General features: G+C 38.2%; 1 protein-coding gene across 6 annotated transcripts in view; it reads left to right on the top strand.

The window, feature by feature from the left end:
• Positions 1–15,912, top strand: part of ythdc1 (YTH domain containing 1) — a 43,476-nt gene extending 27,564 nt beyond the window's left edge. For 4 of the 6 annotated variants that reach the window (XM_041185800.1, XM_041185799.1, XM_041185797.1 and 1 more), the window contains 9 exons: positions 769–886; positions 2,942–3,026; positions 3,118–3,284; positions 6,255–6,337; positions 12,149–12,185; positions 12,260–12,317; positions 12,425–12,490; positions 13,114–13,248; positions 14,395–15,912. In XM_041185800.1, the coding sequence (XP_041041734.1) occupies positions 769–886; positions 2,942–3,026; positions 3,118–3,284; positions 6,255–6,337; positions 12,149–12,185; positions 12,260–12,317; positions 12,425–12,490; positions 13,114–13,248; positions 14,395–14,610 (965 nt within the window). In that variant the 3' untranslated portion in view covers positions 14,611–15,912. The remainder of the gene's footprint in view (positions 1–768; positions 887–2,941; positions 3,027–3,117; positions 3,285–6,254; positions 6,338–12,148; positions 12,186–12,259; positions 12,318–12,424; positions 12,491–13,113; positions 13,249–14,394) is intronic. The other 2 variants (XM_041185798.1, XM_041185796.1) reach the window with 1 other exon arrangement.
• Positions 15,913–26,322: the final 10,410 nt, after the last annotated feature.

The raw sequence follows: 26,322 nt of genomic DNA, 5'->3' as shown, positions 1-26,322 counted from the left end.
GGGTTGTGTTCTTTGCTTTCTCCCCCCTTTGCTGTATTCAAAACTGTATTTTGCTTTGTTTTATCAATAATTAAAGCAGGGAAGAGATTAAAGAATCGTACTCTAGAGTGTTTTTATAGAAATGCAGACAATGTACAAGTTACCACCCTCTGGGGCATAAAACCATGATCCACGTGAGTTGTATGTTATTTATTTTTTAAAAAATAAAAAACACATTGTCCTTTTGATAGTTTCCTTCCCTTGGCCTAGCAGATGTGATGCAGAACCATCAAGATCTCCTCCACTCGATGCCGTTGTTCCATAGATTGCCATTCTAAACATAACTGTCAAGTTAGAAGTCATACAAACTTTTTCTGTTGGTGCTGTCTGGGAATAGGATCAGGGCGTTGGTAGTAAAATCAAATCTTTATTTGTTAGATGGATATCAGAGTATATTAATTTCTCACCAGCCTGTATTTTTTTCACCACTTTACCTCTCCCTCCCCAAAAAATCTAATTTCATTCAATGTAAACTGCTTAATATTTATACTTTCAGTTACAATGTATAGGTGTAGTTGAGTAAATGTTACTTGAGGATATGGATGTGGCCATGTTTTTAATAGGCCAAATCACTCCCTAATGGCTTGACCCTTGATATATAATGAATCAGAAATTCATACCTGGAAATGCAGTAACTGTTTACATGGTACGAGTATGTGCATAATGTATAGGTGAACAGAGTCCATTAATTTTATGTAACTTACTTTAACATTTTTCATTTGTTTTCAGGGTTTGCCAGACTTTCATCAGAGTCGCACCATGGAGGATCTCCAATTCACTGGGTACTGCCTGCAGGGATGAATGCAAAAATGTTAGGTGGCGTATTCAAAATTGACTGGATTTGCAGGTACTCTCGGTTAAAAGCTATAACAAATTCTGAAACATTAAAGGCAGATGTTTGAGATGCATTGTGCAGCAATTTCTATTATATGAACTGACTGCTTGGGTGGCATTGAGTACAAGCTTTGTGGGGAGGAAAGGAATATTTAAGGGAAGTCATGTTCATAGGATTGTGACCACTATGGCTGAAGAAGAGTTTTCGGTTCATCTTCATTTATCCATCCACAAAAGCCCTGCAGTCTCACCCACGTTCCCACTATAGCAGCACCTAGTTTCTTCCAGGATTTTTTTTTTATATATCTCCAGTCCTATCCTGGTCAGCTAAAAGATTAGAATAGGCAGATTTTTGGTCTCAGGGAATTGAGGGACATGGGGAGTGGAGTTGAAGCCCAAGATCAGCCATGATCGTATTGAATGATGGAACAGGCTTGACAGGCCATGTATGTGGTCTACTCTTATTTCTTGTGTTCAAAGTCTCATTATGTGACTGAAAAGTCTTAAGTTTCTCCTTGCTTTCCACACAAGTCAGGCCTCTGACAGCAACAACTTTGTATTTATGTGGTGCCTTTTAATATAGGAAAAGTGTCATTATGCTTCAAAGATGTAGCCTCTTTTTAAAAAAAATCTCCCATAATTGACCAGACCTTGATCAAATAGGTGAATTTTGAGAAGGAAAGTTGGGTGTTTAGAAGGGACTTCCCAAATGTGGATGGTTGAAGGCACAGCTGCCAGTGTAAGATGAAGGGAAGGAGTCAACATGAGAGACTTGGGACCAACATTATAGCTCTTTCCTGCATTTCCTCAAGAGCTTGCATGTCTTTTTTTGCCTTGATGACCAGAAGTGGACAGTGCTTAAGATATGGTTTGACTAGTGCAAAATACCATTACAGCATTATGTCCACTTTTCTGCTCTTTTTGCCTTTATGGTTCAGCATCCTGTTGACTTTGTTAATTGATATTTTGCAGTTGTTGCTTGTGTTAATTGTCAAATGTGCTTATACCCCTAAACCCTCTTAATTTAATCAACAGCAGCTTGCATTTATAAAATACTTTAACATAGCATAACATCTCAAGGCCCTTAGCAAGAGAATTATTAATAAACAGTTGTGACATTGAACCACTTTGAAGATATCAGAACACATGATCAAAAAGGTAGGTTTTAAAGGGCATCTTAAAAGAAGAGAGGGAGGTTTAGGGAGGTAATTCCAGAACTTGGGGCCAAGGCAGCTGGAAAGCACTAACATGGATCATGGTTTTACGCCAGTCGTAGAGCAGAGACTATACAGGGTGGAAGATCAAAGACCAACCAGAAGAACATTGGAATAGTCAAGTCCAGAGGTGACAATGGGATAATCTTTAGTTGTTTCAGCACTATTTATGGCTTATATATGTTACTGTCCTTTCTTCTTGCATTGACCAGAATGCTGGAAGAACTTCCTGATCTTTGAATAGAGATATAGGATCTTAAACACACGCCTGAGTAGTTTGCCTCTTGAGCATAGGTTCAATCATGTTTGGTATTCCTATTCACACTAAATGACCTACATTCCTCCTTGTGTCCCTGTGCCAGAGTGAAGATGTGAATTGGCACAGAACAAGTTAGTTACCTATCTGCCTTAACAACTGAGACCTAAGAGGGATGAATTTTTTAAAAAATTCATTCATTCGTGGGATGTGTCTCTCGCTGGCTTGGCCATCCTAATTGCCGTTGAGAAAGTGGTGGTGAGCAGCCTTCTTGAACCGCTGCAGACCATGTGGTATAGGTACACCCACCGTGCAGTTAGGGAGAGAATGTCAGGGTTTTGACCCAGCAACAGTGAAGGAACGATGATATATTTCCGAGACAGAGTGGTGAGTGGCTTGGAGGGGAACTTGCAAGTAGTGGCGTTCCCATCTATATGCTGTCTTTGTCCTAGATGGTACTGGTTGTGGTTTTCGAAGGTACTGTCAAGAATAATATAATTAAGAATTAAGCTGCATGAATGTGATCTGTAAATTAACAGCTTGCATGGGGTAGAATATTAGACCGTTATGCTTACTGAAAAAAATATTCTCTTTCCAGACGTGAATTGCCATTCACAAAAACGGGACATCTTGTAAACCTGTGGAATGAAAATAAACCAGTTAAAATTGGACGGGATGGCCAGGTATACAAATATAACTTTTCAGACTTATTGCAGACTTCACACTGCTTGTCTTTTTTTTAAAACTGTGCCATTGGGTCTTTTTTTTCCTTAGGAAATTGAACCTGAATGTGGCACACAGCTTTGTCTTCTGTTTCCACCTGATGAAAGCATTGACTTGTATCAGTTCATTCATAAAATGCGGCACAAGAGAAGAGTGCATTCTCAGCCACGATCAAGAGGCCGGCCTTCTCGGCGTGATCCTGTCCGGGAAGTGGGAAGGTTAGAAACGTTCTTTGGACTGATAGTAGGCACTTGTATTGGAATAACATGATGGAGCACTAAGAGTCACCATTCATTGTACCAGCGATACCGAAGATCACTTTAAAATCCTCATGCCAAGCTGCATGGACTAGTCTGTGGCTTCAGTGAGGATTGCACAGTCTACCCTTGACAGCTGTGGGTGCTTTCGCAGTGGCTTTTCGTCTTCAAGAGTGAAAGAGTGGAGCCATACATGGTTAAAGCATAAATGTCCAAAATGAACTGTAATAAAGAAATGGGGTGATCATATTACTGTTTCCAATATATGAGTACAGAGTGGTACATCCTGTACATATACTGGGGTAGAGGGAGTTTGAGGTATTGTGTAGAACTAATGAAATCTTGGTGTGGTAGGTGGAGTGTAAATTATATTTTTAATGGTAAACTTGCATTTATAATCTTGTGAAAGCCTTTTCTTTCAGGTGTATTCCTGTGGATAATAATGTGCTCTGGGACTTTAAAAGGATCAGTATCTGTTAATTTTGCAGAAGATGACATCTCATTTTGGGTTAAGTTATTTTATCTTGGTCAAGAAGAGCATTAAATATGGGACTCTTTCACTTGGTGCTACACCCTGGTCACCGTGACGCATACACCTATTGAAAGTATTCCTTAAAAAAGTATTAGTCACAGTGAATACATTTCCATCAAGCTGCTGAGCTTCTGAAAGCATCCACGTGATTAGGTTTTTTTTAAAAAGGGAAAATCGATGGCCCTTGGAGACCTGGCAACAAACCAGAGTGTGGATGTTGCTGAGTCCGTGTGCGATCTTCCTAGATGTCCACAGTGCCTCTGGACTTTTACAGTTTGAAGCCACCTCACTGAGCACTGCTTATGAACAGTATACAGTTTCCCTCCTAATCTTGGGGGGAGAAAAGGGGTGTTAACACGGTGAAAAAAGCGGAGAATTTCAAAGAACTGATGTAACCACTCTGCTTAGTGCTTTTGCCTGTAGCCATCTATCAAACGACAGATTTAAGTCTTTCAATACCCTCCACTCTGTCAAAGGACTATGGATTGATGTAGTTTGCTGGGATACAGCCTTTGACAAATGTTTCCTTTTATGAAACGCACCTGTGGTAGGTAGAAAATAATTCAACAATGGCCCATTTCATTGATGTAGTGGACTGTCGATTAGGTAGGAGGAAACCTGGCAGTGCCCCTCTCTTTGTGGCTATTATGGACTGTGCGGCCAGATGTCTTTTGAAGTTATGAGCCAAGGGGTTCACTGTGCTATTTTAAAGGTCTTTGTGAATGGAATTTATTCTTTTTTTTGCACTGGACTGCAATAGCATTGCTACCACAGCACCTCTACTCAGCCTGCCAGGCCCTCCTTTTATGTTTGTGGCTCACATCATAAGTCATTAGTTGGGACTGCTTTATGAACTTTACTGTCAAATTAAAACCTTCGTTGCGTGGTCAAAAATCAACTACAAGAAGCGGTATGTTCCTCCTTTAACCAGCATTTTTATATGAACTTGCTGTTGTTGCCCTTGTTTTGTTTTGAATGATAGGGTGAGAAAAATCCACTTTTTCTTCTTCACACTTGAGTTACTGGGTTGATGCATCCTCTTGATTTGTGAATATGAATCATTTTTCATCTTCCAAAATATCTCACTCTAATTTCTGCTTAATCAAAATTGGGTAACCTATCATAAAATTGGTTTAATCAGCTCCCTCCTTATTACTGATGCACACATAGTTCTCAAACTTCTAATCCATTCACGTAGTTAATAGGCATTCCCATATATTTTTAACGTCAAATTTGGCAGTCGTACTTGATTATTTTGAAGCCTTAATGTTGATGGCCTTTGGAACCTTAACATCTTGCAACTCAATTCAATAGTGTGAATCGATGTAGAATTAATGAATTTTTCTCACCGTGAAAGCTTTTTTTATGCTTTATTTTTTGTTTAATATATAAAACATATGCAACAGAAAGCTGGAGAAAAGTCATTTAGTATGAATATAATTGACATCACTCTTCCTGTTGACTTTAGGCTATTAAGGCTTCCAGTCATTTTGTTTAAAATTTTTGTGTTTTAATGTTTTATCCCCATGGAGACAGTAGGAATTGAATGTGACTTTAAAGTGCACACTTGAATGAATCCCATTGTGTGAATGATAAAATTTGACTCTCATGGTTTTTTCACCATTATTTATTCATTTGTCATATTTATATAATACAAAATTTGAATTTTAAAACTGACTGCACATGTCCTGTTTAGCAGAAAGAGAACAGGGAAAATTAAGTTTGGTTCCGAGTTTTTAAAAAAAGGTTGTGTTGTAATTTGAAACCAGGTCTCAATGGCGTCTTCCTCTTTGTGGGGATAAAATTATATTTGGACAGCTGTATTTTAAACTAGAAGTATAAAATATTTGAAATGTTTATTAATCAGCCAGAATCATTAAGAATGAACAAAACATACATTCCTTCTTCATGTTCATGTGGTAACTTGTATTTTGCATTGCGACTTTATGAAGAATTGTTCTTTTTTTAAGTAAGCTTTCTGTTGCCATGATATACATAAAACTGCCATCATGAAATGCAGCTGGTCACTTCTGTGTGCTCAGTTGTTCGGTTGTAATTTTCTGTAATTTTTTTTAAATCATAAGATTTAGCTTTAACTGTAACTATCCTGCATTATTTCAAAATGAAGAAGTTTTGAGTTTTTTTTAACCATGGGTTTAATACACTGTTAACAAGACATATAAGTACACAGATATATACAGACAACAATCCAGCTGATCAAATTGATGAACTGTTTCATTGGTACAGTAATATTGATTAATGAAACACAGGAAAAATCAATCCCATTATATGTTTGCATTTCTTGATTGCTATCTTAAAATTTTACATTTGTCAGCTTTTTCAATTGTATTCATCAAGTTGTTTTTTTTATAATGATTCTGTTTACCTAATTTACGTAGGCGTCGAGCAGAAGATTTTGACTCATATAACACCAGAAAGAGACCAAGGATTGACTACCCACCAGAATTCTCACAAAGACCAGGTCATTATCTTGTAGCATATTGAACTTTTAGAGTGAGAAATGTGGCATTTGAATGAAGTCTACCCTCACTTATAACTGCAGTTATATGATCTGCAGATAGACCCGAATACATAGAGGGTCAAGTATTTCGGGCTGTAATTGTAGTTGTGAGTCTGTGTACACTTGCTCAAGTTTTCCATTCAAATCATGCTACATATTTCCTAATCAATAATCATGCATCATAGAAACTTCAGGTAAGTGCAGGTATGTCACGCATTGTACAAGTTTCTCGTGTCCATTTCCAATGTATGGTTAGTGCTGTGACTAATTATAATTTAAGATACATTTTCCATTTAACGTTGAAAACTAAAAGGTGTTGAGCATATTTAGCCAATATAAAGGTGAGTAATGAAAAGAGAAATAAATACCTGAAGCTGTTGACGACAGACAACAGGTAACTTAGATAAAGTTAAATCCTTTTCAGTTGTCTAGATGTAGCCAGTTGAATTCCTAAGCCTGGCTATTATAGTTGATTTGAATAGTATATTGCTGTTAACTATTAAAATAAATGAACAGCACTGTCCAGAGGGCATAAGAAATCAGGTACGTTGTATGGCATTGCAGTCATGCTGTCCCTCCGGTGACTTAGTGAACCAGTTGGGGTTTTGCAATTTGCTGTGGCGGGATGTTAATTTACTACCACTGGATAGCAGGTCCATTGTCAAAATCACTAGACTGATGATACCCGCTGTGTAAATGATGCTTTTACTGCAGTTATCATCCAATGGGGTTTCATGGGAATATTGTACTAAGTTTGTTACTGACCCACAAGATTTTAGGACAAACGACCAAAAGCTTGGTTGCGGTACATTTATAAGAGCACCTTGAAGGAGGAGAGGCAAGTGAGATGTTTATGGAGGGAATTCTGGAACTTAAGTTGTAGGCAGCTTCTGGTATGGCCACCAATGGTGGATCGATTAAAAATGGGGCTGGAATTGGGAAACTGCACCAATTAAAAACAGGGCTGGAATTGGGAAAGTGCAGATTAAGGGCTAGTACATATATAATGATTTTTAGTTAGACTTAACATAGCAATCAGAAGAATGTGTAGTCATATTCATTCCTTTCAATCCAGAGCTTTAATCTGGATGAGAAAAGATTAGAAATCTTATTGAATCTTAGAATGATACAGCACAGAAGAAGGCCATTCAGCCTATCGATGAGAAAAGATTAGAAATCTTATTGAATCTTAGAATGATACAGCACAGAAGAAGGCCATTCAGCCTATCATGTCTATGCCAGCTCAAAAACTATTAGACGCATTTCCCAGCTCTTTCCCTGTAGTGCAGTGGATTATTTCCTTTGCAGTTATTTGTTCAATTTCTTTGAGAAAGCTACCATTTGATTTACTGTCATCCTTTCAGGCAGTGCATTCTAGATTACAATAACTTAAGTTTTTAAAAAATTCTGCATGTTTCATTTTACTTGCGCCAGTCATTAAATCTGTGTCTTCTGGTTACCAGCCCTGTTGCCATTGGATTTGCCAAGAAGTCTCTAAACTGTTTAGCATGAAACCCTTCCAGATTTTAAGTTGAGTTATACAGCACAGAAACAGGCCCTTCGTGTCAATGCTGGCCATCAAGCACTTATCTATTCTAATTCCATTTTCCAGCACTAGGCCCATAGCCCTGTATGCTATGGTGTTTCAAGTGCTTATCTAAATACTACTTAAATGTTGATGATTCCTGCCTCTACCACCCCCTCAGGCAGTATTGCAGATTCCAACCACCCACTTGGTGAAAAGATTTTTCCTCAAACCCCGTCTAAACCTCCTGCCCCTTACCTTAAATTGATGCCCCCTGATTATTGACACCTCTGCTAAAGGGGAAAGATTCTTCCTATCTACCCTAGCTATGCCCCTCATAATTTTGTATACCTCTAAAAGGTCCCTCTCAATCTTCTTCAATCTTCTCTGCTCTAAGGAAAACAACTCTAGCCTATCCAGTCTCTCTTGATAGCTGAAACGCTCCAGCCCAGACATCATCCTGGTGTATCTTCTCTGCACCCTCTCCAGTGCAATCGCATCCGTCCTATAGTGTGGTGACTAGAACTGCACACAGCACTCCCAGCTGTGGCCTAACTAGCGTTTTATACAGCTCCAACATAACCTCCCTGCTCTTATATTCTGTGCCTTGGCTAATAAAGGCAAGTATCCCATATGCCCTCTTAACCACCTTATCAACCTGTGCTGCTGCCGCCTTTAGGGATCTATAGACATGCACACCAAGGTCCCCCTCACCCTCTGCCCGTCCTACCATTCATTGTGTATTCCCTTGCCAAGTTAGGCCTCCCAAAATGCATCACCTCACATTCCTCATGATTAAATTCCATTTGCCAAAATTTATTTTTTCAAAAACAAATCTCCCTTTAGCCCTCTCTCTGCTCCATGGAGAATAACTCAAGTTTTTGACACATCCTTCCTGAAGTATTAGCCGTTTGTCGCTCATAAAAATAAAGCTTTGATTCCTGTCTACGATATTATTTACAAAAAATTTAATATATGCTTTTTCGATTTTACTGTGCTAATACCATATTTGAAACTTGATATATAATTCAGAAATGCATCACTTTCAAAAATGCCTGTTAGTTACTTGTATAAGCAGTGGGTTAAATGCTGTTCAATGATGTTAAACATGGATCTTAAAGCATGCCAACCAAGTATTTTTGGAATAAAAGCAAAAAACTGCGGATGCTGGAAATCCAAAACAAAAATAAAAATACCTGGAAAAACTCAGCAGGTCTGACAGCATTTGCGGTTCTGTGGAAGAGTCTGTTTTGTTGAAGAGTCATACGGACTCAAAACGTTAACTGTATTCCTGTCGGCAGATGCTGTCAGACCAGCTAAGTATTTTTGGAAGTCTTATTAAGGATGTTGTGTGGTGTGAGATTAGCATAAGATGAGAAGAAATTAATGCAGTAACTGAAGCTATTTTGTTTACCTGTCTTTGTTGTAGATTTTATATGCAATTGCTCCTTTTGCAGAACTTTGCACAGTGTTATGTATTTTGGGAATTAGGGTGTCAGTGTGCCCCATAAACCTCCCACCCATTCACTTTAAAGGGTACAGTGTCAGAGATGTGCTAATCCGCTCAAGTTCCAGAAATGTGCTATTGTCATGCAAAGTTCTGCCCTAGAAGGGCTTCAGTCAAATCTAATGCCAACTTGTTCTGCTCCAAATGAATAAAAACATTTCTTTCTGTAAAGCAATTCAAGTAGTGATATTTGTCTCTCTCAGTACAAAGATTGAAAGAACCTTCCCATAATTTACATTTTTAGTAAAGTTCTGTAAACAAAATGAGCTGTCAGGCAAACTGAAGTGCATTCAATTTTATCCCATTCTTAGAGTTTTGCTAGCTTGACAGTAATTGGTGGCAGAATTTAGGGTTTAATGTATGATTACAATTTTTAACCCAAACATTGATTAAATCGGTGTAACTGCATACAACAGTGCAGAGGCTCATGAACAATCAAGTAAATTGGCGTATAAAAAGCTTATTTCTATGTTGCACGAGACACTTGCTATGCACAAGCCTGCCTTCCCATTGTCATGGTTTTTGGTCATGCTTGTTTATTGGCATTTATCTTTATCAATCGTTAAAATGTTATTTCAAATTTTATGTAGTTGCAGGCTCATGTCACAAGGTGGCAAAGTATTCAGCAACTTGGGAAATGCTGCATGCAATTTACTCATTGGACAAGTTTCCTTTTTTTTAAACAATGGTATTGCTTCAGATTAAATGGCCATAAGCATATTTTTATATTTTTAAGTGAGAACTATGGCATCCATTTGTATAATTGATTTTTTGTAATTTTACAGAAATTAATGGTGTGTCTCCAACTTTGCAGTGACTTCCTAAAATTACTGTTTAGGCTTTGTTTATGAACAGAATGTAAAAGTGACTGTGCCAATTAGTTAAAAAGTAAACAAATGCCAATTCGTAAAAGAGTAAGCTATTTCAGAAACCAGTCCTTGTTTGACAGTATAGAATATACTTGTAGAAAAATATTTGGAATTCAGATCTAGAAGTTGAAGATTAACCTGTTAAGCAAGTGACTGGAAATATGGGTAAAAATGTGAAAATAGCCTATTCAATAAAGTGGGTTGAGATTTCAGTATTGTGCAGTTAGGTCATCAGTTAGGCACTGCACATTGTAAATGCTATTCCTGTTTGCTTTTCAATTTATTTTCACCATTATGGTATATATTTTCAGACCTATTGCAATGGCAGTAATTTTAATGGTGTACACAGAATTAACAGTTTCTCTAGAAATAATTCCAAAAGGAATGTTTTCTTATTGAATCTCGATTTTCTAATAAAATTTGGGTAATATGTTTTTAAAATAATAAAGCTTTACTGTGTGTGAAATGAGTTTCCTTTTTGGTAGATAGGGTTATTATAGCTTAAATTATACACAGTCTGAAGGTCTAGACTTGACTTTTTATATTGAAAGCTGGAATGGGCTTGCATTTGTTAAATGGTTTGAATGGCCTTTTATCGCTACCTTGAATTAGTTACTTTGTCCCAGTTAAAGTGTAAGCTTTGTTCAACAGTGTTGTCAGTTAGTGTAAAAGGTGCTGCCCTGGGGGTAATTTGTTGATTATGTTGTTGAGTAAAGAGGGCATTTTAGTATCTTATTTCATGTGAACTGCCTGAGTTTGCTTGGTCCCTATACTAAAACAAAACTCCTTAATGAAAGATTAAGCGGTTCAGGGCAAACAGCTCAATAGCATTGCACACTTATATTTACTGCAAAACTGGTTTAAATTTATAGTTCCAATATTCTTGTGCCTCTTTAATTTTTAGCCTAGGTAAAGTTAGAAATGGTTGGCACGTGACTTCCTGGTGCCATGTCTTGAAGGCATTTTCACTGAGGGAGAGAGCATACTGTAGAAAGCTTTATTGAAATGTCATAATTGCGAAATATTGGGTTAATAACTACCTCCTATGGGACCAATTCAGCTCTGAGCTGTTGAACTCAGTAATTCTTCCAAATCAATGTCCATAAAGGGTGACAGCGCTTCCTGCTTAAAACAAAATGCTCAAAGTGAGGAAAAAGCACAATAAATTGCCTATAGCATTGACCATGGACAGTTGATGATTTTTTTTAGATAGAAGAATGGTGATGGATTTGGAAGAAACTTCAAACTCATTCCATAGTTTCCTAAAAGCAGCTATATCATAAGATTTGACTTAGCAAACTTGAATGGGATATAAAAACAAAAAACTGCGGATGCTGGAAATCCAAAACAAAAACAGAATTACCTGGAAAATCTCAGCAGGTCTGGCAGCATCGGCAGAGAAGAAAATAGTTGACGTTTCCAGTCCTCATGACCCTTCAACAGAACTGAAGGAATTCACACTCAGTTCTGTTGAAGGGTCATGAGGACTCGAAATGTCAACTCTTTTCTTCTTTGCCGATGCTGCCAGACCTGCTGAGTTTTTCCAGGTAATTCTGTTGAATGGGATATTGTTGACAAAACATGATCAAAAGCTGACAGCAGGAATGATGTGCCCTATTTGAGTTTTGATGATCTATAGCTGTTTCTAAATTGATTTCTTAGGCATACTTGGAATCCTGAAGGCTACTAGTGTATGTTGAAAAATATTTTTAAATGCATACAGCCCGTTGGCAAAGTGTAGGCGTTTTCATACTGCTGATTAAAACCACGAATTGTCTAAATGCCCCTGTTAGCTTTATTTATGAAATGGTTTCCTGTGTAAATGATCATTATACAAAACTTTTCTTGTTAATATGTTCATCTTTGGGCAGGATACATGAAGGATCCACGGTATCAAGAAGTAGAGAGGTAGGTTGCCTAAATTAAACATGTCACTCATTCGAGTTTTTATTTCTCTCACATAAATTTATTCATAATTTCAGAACTTTGTATCCCTACAGACGATTTTCCGGCGTTAGACGTGATGTGTTTCTAAATGGAGTAAGTAACTTTCTGTAAAATTTCAAACCTTGGAATTATATTTATATTAATATATTGATAAATACATTTCAATGTCTGATTTCAATTTACAAATATATCTTTCACAGTCATACAATGATTATATGAGGGAATTTCATCACAGCATTGGTCCACCACCACCTTGGCAGGGAATGGTGAGTAGCCAAGATATGCTCTACTTGGTAGAGGAATTTCGCCCATCAGTGTTTCTCGGTTATTAAAATCTGGAAAAAGTCTGATTGTTAGTTGAAGTAGCTGACTTTACTCCCACTTTACATAGTCTGTTGTTTGTCGTCCACCCCTCAAAAAGGTTATCCTTGGTGGGTGTGTAAGAAATTCACCTGCCTGTGATTTTGCCCCCAGCAAAATGATCAAAAACGAAAATTCTTCCTATTCGCTTTGTAGCCCAGTCTGGCCCCATGCGCCAGTTCTTTTTTTGAAATGCTTGCAAGTCATTTGTAAACCAGACTGGATGGTAACTTATTCAGCATTCAGAGCAGTACCTGTACAGTCTGACGATGAAGTTATCCTCTCTTGTTTCCTTCCTACTGCTTGACTGCATTTGGGCTGACTATAGCGATGTTGGCCTGGAGTCTAATGGTGTCCAATGCCTTTTGCACACTTTGTTGCTAAACAGCTTCTTGTGCTTTGTGAGCCCTTTGGGAATAAGATGCTGGCTTTTATTCAATATTGGATGGAATAAATGTTTTTAAAGTTCAAAAATGCTGCAAATGAAGACATGGATGCTGTGTTAACGTTTTGTCTTTCTAATTTACAGCCACCTTATCCTGGTATGGAGCAGGCTCCACATCACCCTTATTACCAACATCACCCTCCACCACCTCAGGCACATCCACCATATTCTGGACATCATCCAGTCCCACATGAAGCCAGATACAGAGACAAGCGAGTGGTATGTACTTTACGCAAATTTACTGCAATCTTCTGATTTTCATTGCAGTAACAAATCCCAACCATATTCAACTGTTGCAGTGATTAAGTTAAGCAGTTCCTCTTAAATTAAATATAAGTCTGCAATATAGCTCACTGACAGATTTTGTCAACATTGGGGGAATTATGACAATTGAGATTAAGAACCTTATTCTTAAATGTTATAGGGTGGATTATTTTTATTCAGCCTTTTCACCAGCCTTTGCTTCATGAATAGGCTGGCATTTCAGAGAATTTCTTTATATTGCAATATTTATATGGTTTTATGACAAGGATTGTTAGGCCATGCACAGAAGAAAGGACTGCCCTTTGATTTTGCACTGCCTTGTTACTGTCTGGCATTGAAGTACCAATCTGGTTTCTGACACTACCCATGGTAATGACAAAAGAGTCCAATTACTGCAATTTCTGCTACCAGCTCTGTTGCTGGAATCCTTAGTGTTGTTTAAAGAACCATGGGTACAGTTCATAACAAATACAGAAGTGGAAGCGAAAGCTGGATTCATCAAGCTCAGTCATTGTTAATTTTGGAAATTTAGATGTTTATTTCTCCCTTTTAAAATAAAATCTTAGATTGGTGGGAAAATTAGGGAAAGTTGGTGAGCACTCTTTGTTTTAAACACTATTACTCAAAGCAATATAAACAAATAAGGTATAGTCAAGAAAAAAAACAACCCACATTTACACTTGACAACACATTTATGGTGCTTAATCTTTTTTAAATTTGCAATTGAAGAACCTATGTTTATTGTTGTGGCTCCAGTCATTACCCACTTTCATGATGGGATATTAAATTGTTGGGGATTTTACAAAGTGACGTTATAATCTAACGTTTAGTAAACAGCGTCTGGTACGTGATTTCTGTAGACCTATAATTGGCCTAGTATCTTTAGAGTGGTAACTATCAAGTGCACTGTTGCCTTCATAACTAACTAGAGATACAAGATTGACATTTGTTGCAGTATAAATATAGTCCTAACAGCAGTATATATTTGAATGCAATCTTGAGTCTCAACTAGAAGAGCTTTTGATCAGATGTGTTCCAGCTGTTACTCTTTATAAGATAAATAATTTCATTTTTAATTACCATTCTCCTTCATTCCAATAGCATGACTATGACATGAGAGTAGATGACTTCCTTCGTCGCACTCAGGCAGTGGTCACCAATCGCCGAAGTAGACCACGGGAAAGAGAGAGAGAGCGTGAACGGCCTCGAGATAGCCGACGAGACAGGGAACGTGATCGAGGCAGGGAACGTGAACGAGAAAGGGAAAGGATGAGAGAGAGAGAAAGAGACAAAGAACGAGGAAGATATAGGAGATAACTCGTTGGCTGAAGCACTGCCCATATTATTGTGTTTACAGTAGCAGAAAGGTGTTTAGAACTGTTCCTTTTTTATTTTTATTTTTTTAAGTTAAATTACATATTGGAACTTATTATGACCCTCGTACATCTATTGCTTTCATGCATGTGGGACTATATCAACTGAATTTTGAACCCAGAAGCACAGATTTTTGTAGAGGGATGTTTCAGGGGGAGGGGTGCAGTTTGCTGATGACTTGTTGTCATCTATGAATGTTAATGTCTAATCAAAAATATATGCCCTCTGTTCAGTTGAAAGCTGTGAGGAACAAATCTGCACTTGGCGTAGACTTTGTTGTGTGTAGTTGCACATGGATTAATGAGGAAAATATTGCTGCTAATAAGTATGCAAGTTAAGTATAATGGGCTGATTGTGTGACCTTGTTATGTTGTAGCAAGTAACTTTTTTTTAAACTCCATTTAGATTTCAACTTTTTTCATTGTTAATGATGAAAGCAATATTCAAAGACACTATTACAATCCAGTTTTAACTTTTTTAAGAGAAATCCCTTGCTTAATAGCATTTAATCAATGCTAAAGTTCATTATTTTTCTCCCAAAATTAAAAAAAAGCACGCAGTGGCCTGATAGATTTACTGTAAGTTTATGGTAGAAAATTGTTACATTACCTTTAACTGCAAAACTTTTGTACAAAATAAATGAGAAAACTGATCACTTTCAGTGTGTGTTGCTTTATTACATAAAGAAGTGGTGTTGAAGAAAGTGATACTTCCTTTGTACTTTCTGATGTAAAGTAGATATTCAGATAATGTCTTTTGGTATGAAAATGTTTCATGTAGATAGTCTGGACCAAAAATTCTGAATTAATAAATTGTTAAATATGCTAACCTTATTTGCATGTCAAAAAAGTTTGGATGGTTTTCATTTCCTAAAGCATCCACACATGAAGATAGATAAATTGTTAACCTTGGTATTTTGTTCTTTATGCTCAATTGTAATATCAGAATTCTTTTGCTTCAATTTTAATAAATTTACAGGCTCTGGACTTCCCTTTTGACATTGTGCCATGTTCCATGAATGTGATTGTTTTTAAAAAAGATGATGAGAGTCCATGCAATTCTGCACTGGAAAGATCTGGAAAGGTTCCTCTGATTACTTGTATAGTAATGTAATATTACAGTTGAAGGATTTGCTGAATGCTGGTCATATCTTGGAAAAATGGGAACAGAATGCTTTAATGTCATTCAATTAAAACATCATCGCTTTTACTTGTCTTGAAATAAAGTTACTGTTATAAAACTAAACAGGTGTAGAATCCCAACTTTAAATGTGAAAAGTAGGCTTGAATTTAAATCTTTCTGTTTCTCAAATATTAAATGTAACCTGTAGCAAACTTTATTGTCATGGGGAACACACAAAATGCCTTCACACATAAAAGATGCACTAGGTGTAACCAAACTATAAGGGTGTCTTGAGTCAAGATTTTGATTTCTTTCTCTTCCGAGCAAAGATCTGGAATGGTTATACTGAAATGGAATTTCAAAACTGTATTCACAGCTGTTTTATTTAATAGCTAGTTAAAATGTTAAAGCAGTTTCCAGAAACTGAAGGTAGTCAGTAATTGATAAAAGTCCCTCAATTCATTTTGCTTTGGGCATTTCCGATGTGCTTTAGTAGTTGTCTGGCATATGCCCCTCTGAACAGATGCATAAAATTTGAGAGGCAAACACTGGCAGCCAGGCCTTCATAAACAATCTGCTTGCCAAACTGAAAAGGTTAGGAAGCTAGATAATTGGAAATTATTTTGGTCAAACATGAGTACCTGTTAATGTGGGAAAGTGTTCATTAAATTACTTGTGTGAAAATAAATTTTGTGGACTCAATTGTAAAAAGTTACAACGGTAGCTTGACATGTTCACTTGCTGTTTGAGAAATAAAACATCTCGATTAGTTTCTAGACTCATTTTGTATGTTACCCTTCAGCAAAATTGTGACGCATGAGAGCTTGTGCAGAAGATGCTTTATCAAGTCATTGGACCATTCTGTTACTGCATCCATGGAATATGATGAATTTGTACATATAGGTATTTGGCTATGTAGATTTGTAGTATGAACCCTGGAATGCCTTATAAAATTTAAATTTATGTTCCCATTAATTTGTAAATCTCACGTTGTTACTATTCAATCTCGATGTTCAGATTTAGAAATGATCTGCCAATGAAGCAACAGTGCTAAAAGAAATTATTTTGAAACTTGTAGACCTGCAAAATACAAATGTATTTCTAACTCTCTGGTTGGTAGTAGTTGTTGTCTCTGCTCTGGGTCTCAATTACCATGGCTAGAGGGTGGCATGTGGCTGTAGATTGAACAACCACCCTTTCCTAACCTGCTTGAAAAAAATTGACATTCCAAACTTTTATTATTTGGAAAGTGGATTCTAGTAAAATTATCATTGTTGAAGGATCATGTTGGGAGTGCACTTGTACCTATTCATATTCATATACAAGAGGTACTAATGAGCAATTTATGTGCACTTAAGCAATTAACTTTTTTTATGATTTAGTTTAACAATTTGGACTGAAATGCAAAACTGACTGCCATTGAGGTGAAAATTTTTCATGCCACTATGTTTCACCAGTAGTGAAATTCTGTTGTTTTTATTACATCAAATTAGTTGTGTGATAAATATTTAGGTAAATTACCTAATTATTTGTGTGCGTGGATCTGGTAGAATATAACACATCCCAGTAAATTTAGATATGTTTGGATCAAATATGCATGCAAACTGTATCATCCCATGGTATTATTGTGCATGATTACTTGGTCAGGCCCCAGACAAAAACTTCAGAAATTATCCAGCTGAATGCAAATCAAAAGTTGTCAAATGGCCACCTTATTTAATTTCATGATTAATGTTTGCCATTTCATCTTACTTGAACAGCTTCTGAAAATAGAAAATTAGACAATTAAAGTGTTGGTTATCCATATCTCATCAAACAAGTGTTTCCTCCCTTTCCTCACCCCTGCAATTTAGCTGGTGTTAAATGTGTTTGCTGTCTTGTTGCTATCTACATGTATGTCGTAATGTGAAGTATTTTAGTTACATAAAAGTAATGAAAAAATGGCATTTGCAGTACAATATTACATTTAAGTCATGAAGGCAGAAGGTGAATATTGAAGCTACAGATGCATAGTCCAGAAAAAAATACTAATGTCTAATGTTGAGTTATGAGGAAGGACTAAAGGTACAGGATGTGGGATTTTTTTTTTACACTGAAAAGAGGAAACAACTGTGGCATCCAGAGGGATGGGCAAGATGGAAAAGCTACAGAAAAACTAAACCCAGAAAACTTTCTGTAAATCGTGACAAGTCAAAGGGCTGCAGGTTGATGTTGTCATGGGAATAAAAGTAAGCCATTCAGCTCCTCGGGCTGTTGTGCAAGATATAGCTTTAGGATTGACCTGAAGAAGCCCTTTTTCACAGCGATCAACATGCAGAATGGACTATAGAACTTAAAACCCTGGAATTGCTTAAAGACAATAAGACATTTTGATGGAGGCACCATCATTTGTTCTGGATGAGTGGGCATGTTGTCTTGCATATCTAGTGAATGAAATTTGAATTCAGGGAAGGGGAACCATCTATATAATTTCAAATGAAAATTTAGTTAAATCAGACAACTGGATCCTGTTCCTATTATAACAAATGTAGCTACCTGGGTTATTGGCTTCATCCAGTTTATCTCCTTTGGTAGCACACTCACCTGAGAATGTCTCAACAATTAGTCCTGTGAAATTAAGCATCTGGTTTGAAACTACAAGTTTATTCAGATATTTTTGAATTTATATGTGGGAAGACCATTTCATGATTCCAGGGTGGAAGGCATGGAGTAGCCATTGGCTTGTAATTACTGTTAAACTATGGCTTTGAAAAGTTAATCTGAACATTTCATTTTCAGTAGAAACAACCTCGGACCTGAGGAGTAATGTAATTTGAGTCAACTGTACAGGTTATGTTTATTGGTCTTCAGACAGCTTTTTTCCAGGCAGTTTTCTCATGCTTTCTGGGAAGGGCTATCAAGCTGTACACATTGGCAGGGGTACTACTATTGGAAGTCCCTTAGCAACTATCTTATCTTTAATCAAGCTATTGCCGTCCAAACCCACTAATGGCTTTGGCACAGTTGCTTTGTGGCATCTGCACAAGCCGTTTCCTCTCAAAAGCAGAGTCACAGTAATATAAACCAGGTAACACCCTAAGTCAGTTCGTTTTTAGTCAGCATTTTCCCTTCTTTCTCCACTCTACATATTATAAGTGGAGCTGAAACATAGATCCATTCCCTCAAGAGAGCTAAGCCCTTGTAGACAAGTTGCTCTTGTCTGTAATGCCTACATATCAGAATTTTAGTAATCAACAGGCAGCATAAGGACAGGAATAGGCCATTCTGTGCCTCAAACCTATACAATTAGATCTTGGCTGAAGGTATCCTAAATCAAAGATAAAAACAAAATACTGTGGATGCTGCAAATCGGAAACAAAAACAGAAAATGCTGGAAAAACTCAGCAGGTCTAACGGTGTCTGTGGGGAGAAAATAATTAACTTTTTGAGTGCTTATGCCTGAAGAAGTCATAAGGACTCAATGTTAACTCACAGACACTTAGACCTGCTGAGTTTTAACAGCACTTTCTGTTTTTGTACCCTAACTACCTGTTTTGGTCTCATAACCCCTAATGCACTTGCCTAACATGAAATTTCAAAATTATTATAGATTTCAGTTGGCCCAGTATTTTGGAAGACAAATATTCCAGATTCTTCTGGGAAGAATGGTTTCTGACATGACCCAGAACACCCTACCTCTAATTTTAAGGTTATGCCACCTTTTTCTGGGCTCTCACAAGAGAAAATAGTTTTTCTATCTAGCTTATCAAATTGTTTAATCATAAAACTTTACATCAAGGCAGCATTTGACTGTGGCATCAGGCAGCTAAGCTAAGGAATCGGGGAAAACTCTCTGCTGGTTGGAGTCATACCTAGCACAAAGGAAGATGGTTGTGGTTGTTGGCGTTCTTCAGGGTAGTGTCAGGCCCAACCATCTTCAGCTGTTTCATCAACGAGCTTCCATCATAAGGTCAGAAATCGGGATGTTCGCTGATTGTACAATGTTCACCATTCGTGACTTCTCATACTGAAGTAGACAATGTCTAAATGCAGCAAGACCTGGACAATGTCCAGGCTTGGGTTGACAAGTGGCAGGTAACAATCATGCCACACCAAGTGCCAGGCAATGACCATCTCTAACAAGATAATTTAACTGCTGCCCCTTGATATTCAATGGCATTGCCATTGCTAAATCCCCCTCTATCAACATCCTGGGAGTTACTATTGACCACAAACTGAGTTGGACTAGCCTTATAAATACTGTGGTTACAAGAGCAGGTCAGAGGCTAAGAATCCTGTAGAGATTAACTCACCTCCTGACTCTCCAAAGCCTGTCCACCATCTACAAGACATAAGTCAGGAGTGTGATGGAATACTCCCCACTTGCCTGGATGAGTGCAGCTCCCACGACACTCGAGCTTGACAACATCCAGGACAAACTGCTTGTTTGACACCCCTTCCACAAACATTGTGGCAGCAGTGTACACCATGTACAAGATGTACTGTAGGAAATCACCAAGGCTTCTTAGCCTTGAAACCTATGACCTCTACCATCTAGAAGGACAAGGGCAGCAGACACATGGGAACTCCACCACCTGGAGGTTCCCTTCCAAGACACTCACCACCCTGCCTTTTAAATATGTTGCCGTTCCTTCACTGTCACTGGGTCAAAATTTGGAACTTCCTCTTTAACAGCACTGAGTGTAGCTATATCACATGGACTGCAGCAGCTCAAGAAGGCAGCTCACCACCATGTTCTCCATGGAAATTGGTGATGGGCAACAAATGCTGGCCTAGCTAATGATGCCACACCCCACGAATGGATAAAAAAAATAGATTTCCCCTTAATCTTCTATATTCAGGGGAATACAAGCCTAGACTATGCAACTTGCCCTCACAATTTATCATGAGTTCCACCCCTTTGTAATCCATTCCCCTTGAGATAAAGGCCAACATTTCATTTACCTTTTTAATTATTTTTGTACATGCTCACTAGCTCCATTTGAACCTCAAATCTCTGCTTATTCATAGATCCTAGCTTTTAAAAAATGAATTGCTTTCCTTAGGTGCAAAGTGGATGACATCACATTTCTCCACAATGAACTCCATCTGTTTTGTCCATTCATATAGCCTATTAATGGTCCTTTACAACTTTCTGCACTCATCTACTAATGCCACTTAACTTTTTGGGTCATTAGCAAACTTAGATATAAAGTTCTCTTCCTTCAACTAAATCATTTATAAATAAGAAAAAAGTGTGGCCCCAATACCCCTGGGGCACCACTAGTCTGTTCATGCTGATTTGAATATATGCCTGTTTCCTACCTCCAATCTAATTTTCTATCCAAGCAAACTAGGTTGCCTCCAATTCCATGTAATTTCTTTTAAGTTTCTTACGCAAAACCTTTTTGAATGCCTTAAGACGGTCTATATAGATAATCTCCATACACTTCCTTACTGACCATGTTATGGTTAGCTTCTCAAAAAAAATTGGCTTGAAATGTAATCTTTTATAAATTTATGCGGAGTGTCTGAAATCTAGCTGATTTTTTTCACATTTATGGGTGGGAATATCATTCAGTGATAATGCTGCATATTCTCACTGCATAACTGAAGTGTTGTGGCAGTTGCGGGGTCTGTGTGCAAGGTGAACCTTGCAGACGAGGCAGAAAATAATGTGATGCTACCAGGGCCTGCATCAGGGAATCTCTTAGCCAAGGTGCGGGATTGTCTGCCAGCTAGGGCCGGCCTCATTCAATTTTGAGTGGGCTTCTTGATCGTGATAACTGAATGCAGGAAATCAGACTGGCAGCTCCTGTGGCTGCCTGCCATCAGGTTAGTTAAACTCAATGGCCCTAAAGGAAGTGAGAAATGTTGGCGAGGTAAATCCCAATTCATAAGTGGGCAGGAACAGGTGAAGATAGCAGAGAAGGAAGAAAGTTTTGGCTGGCTGTGAGCCTACAACACATGTCAGCTCTACACTTGGGATTGTTTTCCTTCCACGTTTGCCTTTAGATGGGAGTTGATGCAGGAACAAATATATGTTATATCTGCTAAGACTGCCTTATGCACCAATTCTTGAAGAATGCACAACATTGTACCTCCAGCATTACTATAGCCCTGCAGAACAATGTAACGGAAAAACAAAGCACCGTGACATCTTCACAATCTTCTGCAGGGAACACCCAGAGCCATGTTGGAACAAGTGCTGATCAGTATTCTTCTCTGTGGCTGGCAGTATCAGCACCTCAGTTACAGGAGTTTTTATGTAGGGGCAGGGAAAGGCATCAAGTGCTGTAAGGAAACTGAAACATGGTTCTTCAGTGGAGCCTAGGTTCTTGGGACAATAGAGTTGGTGCAGTATCTACTCCTGAAAATAGTTCCTGATTGTACCAATATCTACATCAGCACATTGTCTCTATGCCACTTTCTTGTGACACTTGAGCCCATGACATGGGTCCATTCCATGTCCTGGATGCTCACTCATTTTGAATGGCAAAATTGTACAAGTGTGCCCTAGGCAGTGATGGCTTTTCTTAGACTAAAGGAGCATCCCATCTGCACTATCCAAACAGTGAACTTTTCCCTCTGCTTCCCTTTGGCCTGCTCAATAAATCTCCCCACCTGTGTTTCTATCTTGATTCTGCTGCTTTGCAAAATTCTCCTGGTGTCCTGGCTCACATATATCCGTCAACAAATGCCACTAAAACAGATTATGTGGTTATTATTATATTGCTACAGTGGAATTGGTGCATAAGGCAGTCTTAGCGGATATAACATATATTTGTTCCTGCTGTGTGCAAACTGACTGCCACATTTTTACATTACAACAGTGGCTGAACTTCAAAAGTACTCATTGGCCGTGACCTGTTGAGTGTGTGAAAAATGCTAAATAAATTCAAGTTCATTCTTCCTTTCTATAATTATTTTTCTGGTTTGTTTTTTTTTCTGAATTTGACAAGTTCTAAATTTAAAATTAACTTTTCATACAACATTGGGTTTATTCCAACATTGACAAAGAACTAGGAGCTTGACCTTTTCTGTCTGTCCTGCCCAACCTTTTTCCTGTGTGAATCTCGAAGCACACGAGTAGTGGTTCACTATTTTCCTTTACTTGCTATGGTCTATATGTTATTCAAACTCCACACCAATGTGGTTGACTTAACTGCGCTCTCAAATTCTTTGGAAAGTCACTGAGTTAGATCACAAACTGCAGATGGGAAATTAATGCTGGCCTTGACAGCAACACTGTGTCCCAAGGAATCCATTTTTTAAAAGTTCTTCCTTTATGCCATCTTAGGAGATTTGAGAAGCTTACAACTCAGCTAAAATCTTGAAATGAGCATTTATGTAAATAAAATTGGAGGCTGATAATGATTTTTTTCTCAGCACATTTCCATGTTTGTTACAGCTTCCCCATGTGGCCAATTTAAAAATTGCATATAGACCATTTTCCAGCAGTTTGAATAATCCCCACTATTATTTCAAACATTAGTTTGCAACTGGAACTCCAGAGCCGTGATAAAACAATCAAATCCCAATAGACAGTAACACCAATAAGACAATAGGTGAAACACATAAACTAATGAACGTATGAAAAGATAAAAGCAAAATACCTGTGGATGCTGGAAATCAAATAAAAACAGAAAATGCTGGAAAACTCAGTAGGCCTGGCAGCATCTGTGGAGAGAGAAACAGAGATAACGTTCTGAGTCCATTTGGCTCTTCTTCAAAGCTAAAGAGAAGTAGAAACGTGATGGATATTATAGAACGTATGAAAAGGCTGGAAAGAAAAGACCAGCTGGTCCATCCAGCCTGCCTCACACTCATGATGCCTGGAACATCATGACAAGATACTTCCTTCCTCTCTTCGCTGCCATCCAGGCCCCACTTTTCCACCCAACACCCCCCTCAATGACAACTGCAGCTATAGAACCTCCTGAGAGAGGCAAAAAAGCATGAAAAATGCCCAGGTGAATAAGGGAAACAAACGTGTGAAATTCCTCTCCAACCCTCATCGGCAATTGAAACAGTACAGGAGATCACATTGATCATATGTGTGGCATCTGTTATTTTACTTACTTCCTACATGTACCATTTCTATTCCAGCCAAGAACTGATTCAGCTCCCACCTGAATGCCTGAAGGGTGTCAGCACACAGTGGACAAGCTGCAACAACTTCCACTCTGAAAAAAGAACCATAACATCTAGTATGTTCCTCCTCTTGCATAGTTCAAATGCACGTCCCTTGGCTTTTCTCAATCTGTCAAACTGAAATACTCTCCAAGCATGCACACAATCCAGTCCTTTCATTAATTCATATATCTGCATCAAGCTATCTCTAAATCTAGGTTGTTCTAGAGTAAATAGACCCCAGTTTTTAAGTCTTTCTGAGTAATTACGGTTATTTAAACTTGGAATCATTCTTGCTGCTCTCCTCTGAATCTTTTTCAAGGCCACTATGTCACTGACAACAAACTAAATACAGTCCACGCCCTCCTCTGCGACAAAGGAGGAATTCCAGGCAAACCTCATGGACCCACAGTAGAGGCTGATTATAACTTATTTGAAAAATAGACAAAAGGTATAGGAATTAATATTCAGAATTGCAGTGGTTTATCCATGAGTTCAGCATATGGGGCCGGGTTGGTCACCAGGGATGGGAGGGGCGGTGGGTAGCATGAGTGTTCAGGGGGGTTGGGTGGTCAATGGGGGCATGTGAGGTGGTCAGTGGGACGGTGTCTGTTGGGGAGTGGGTGTTGGGTGTTTGATGGGGTGTGTTGGGTGCTCAGGGGAGTTGGGTGGTCAGCAGGTGCATGTCAGGTGGTCAGTGAGAGGGTTGGGGGATCAGGTGGGGTGATCAGTGGGTGAGTGATCAGTGGGTGTGGGAGGTCAGGTGTTCATGGGGTGTCCCGGGGGGGGGGGGGGGGGGGGGGTTGGGGTGGGAGGGGGAGCCCTGTGGCGGGTGTCAGTACTATTGTTACCCAGCAGTTAGAAGTGGTTTTAATTCTTCTAACTTTTTCTGGGTAACTATTACTGTAAGACAGTCAGAACTTTGTGATTTAAATCATACTTTCGGGTGGTTCTGATTGCAGGGTAATTGCCCAACAGAAGTTTGAAGTTCCTGAGAAATTACCGGGCAATCTTTACCTGGGGACTTTCGGGGGGGTTGGTGTTTCCCCAGCACATCTTTGGGGTACAAACCTGTTACAACTTCCAGAAGCTTGGAAGTTACAGGCCATGATGTGTGACATGGATGGGGAAATAGAAAACGATACAGTTCCTGTGATTTTGCTGTTTAGTTCCCCTTTGTGGTTGAGATCTCTAACAGCCCTGCCCATCAACAATTTAACCAGCTTTCCTCTATTTTCACTGCTCCTATTTACATTTTCAATAGCTTCTCTGTGAAGAAATTGTACCTGAAATGTTCCTTTTCTGCTCTTCATTTGAGACCTTATACCGGTGCTGGTGTAACTGACCCAGGGATTGGAACAATGCTCCCTGTTCTTTTTTGGTGTCTGTGGTTCAGTGACTAAAGTTTAGATGTAGCAAACAGACACAGAGAAAAGCAGAGAGTTGGTTCTTGGTCTCTGCTGTGCCAACTCATGTCAACAAGGGAAATATAAAGAGCTGTTTACTAAAAAAAAGTAGATAGTTGTCTTTTTTAGGGGGAACTTATTTCATTTGCTCGGTAAAAATCTTCTATTTCTTGGGGTCAATTCAGCATCTTTATTCCCAGAGATATTTTGTTTAATTTTTAGGAAATTTTTTGATTTAAAATTTTTAAAAAATTTTCTTTCCTGTTTCAACTCATGATTTCTGCAACATTTTCATCGTGGTATTTTATCGCAATAATTTTTGCATCCCAGAACTGATACTGTGGTATTCTCAGTTTCAAAAATCTGTTTTGATGTAATTGTTTCAAACTAGAAGCTTCAATTAAGATAAATGATATAGTTTATTTACTAAATCAAATGACAAAAAGAACTGATCTGGAATTTCATTTTTGAGTGTTTACTGTGTAAAGCCATAACATTTAGGTAACTGAATCTACATATAGCCAGAGGTAAAAATTCTAGAGATTCTTTTGATTTCTCACCATAAGTATTGCAGTTTCTTCACATTTTCTGCCAATCTTTTCCCAAAGTTATTGTGGGAGATAGTAAAATCCCATAAAATTGTACCTTCATTTATCAATTTCTTCCAGTGAGGAAATAGCTTTTGGAAAACTTACCCATTTGAATGAAACACTTCAAATCAGAGTTTAATTAGATGTGCAAAATTGTTCTCCATATGACAACCTCCAGAGGATTAGAAATTCTGGGCCAATATACGTCCCCATAATTAACACAACAATAATCCAAGTCATGACACATAAATCATGTAGGGTTTTGCAGCCATTCTAGAAACACAATGCAGAGCTTAAATCAAATGTAAAAGTTTAATTGTTGAGCGTTTTACCCCAATATTTTTGAAGACACAGGTTGCTCAAGAACTTTTTATTTTTGCTGCATCTATATCATCAGTTGTATATCTCTCACCCACTGATCCAAT

This window comes from Carcharodon carcharias, chromosome 4 (assembly GCF_017639515.1).
Source record: "Carcharodon carcharias isolate sCarCar2 chromosome 4, sCarCar2.pri, whole genome shotgun sequence".
In the NCBI taxonomy this organism is placed as follows: domain Eukaryota; kingdom Metazoa; phylum Chordata; class Chondrichthyes; order Lamniformes; family Lamnidae; genus Carcharodon; species Carcharodon carcharias.
The sequence above is the reverse complement of the archived record's forward strand: the minus strand, read 5'-3'. Positions and strand labels throughout refer to the sequence as shown.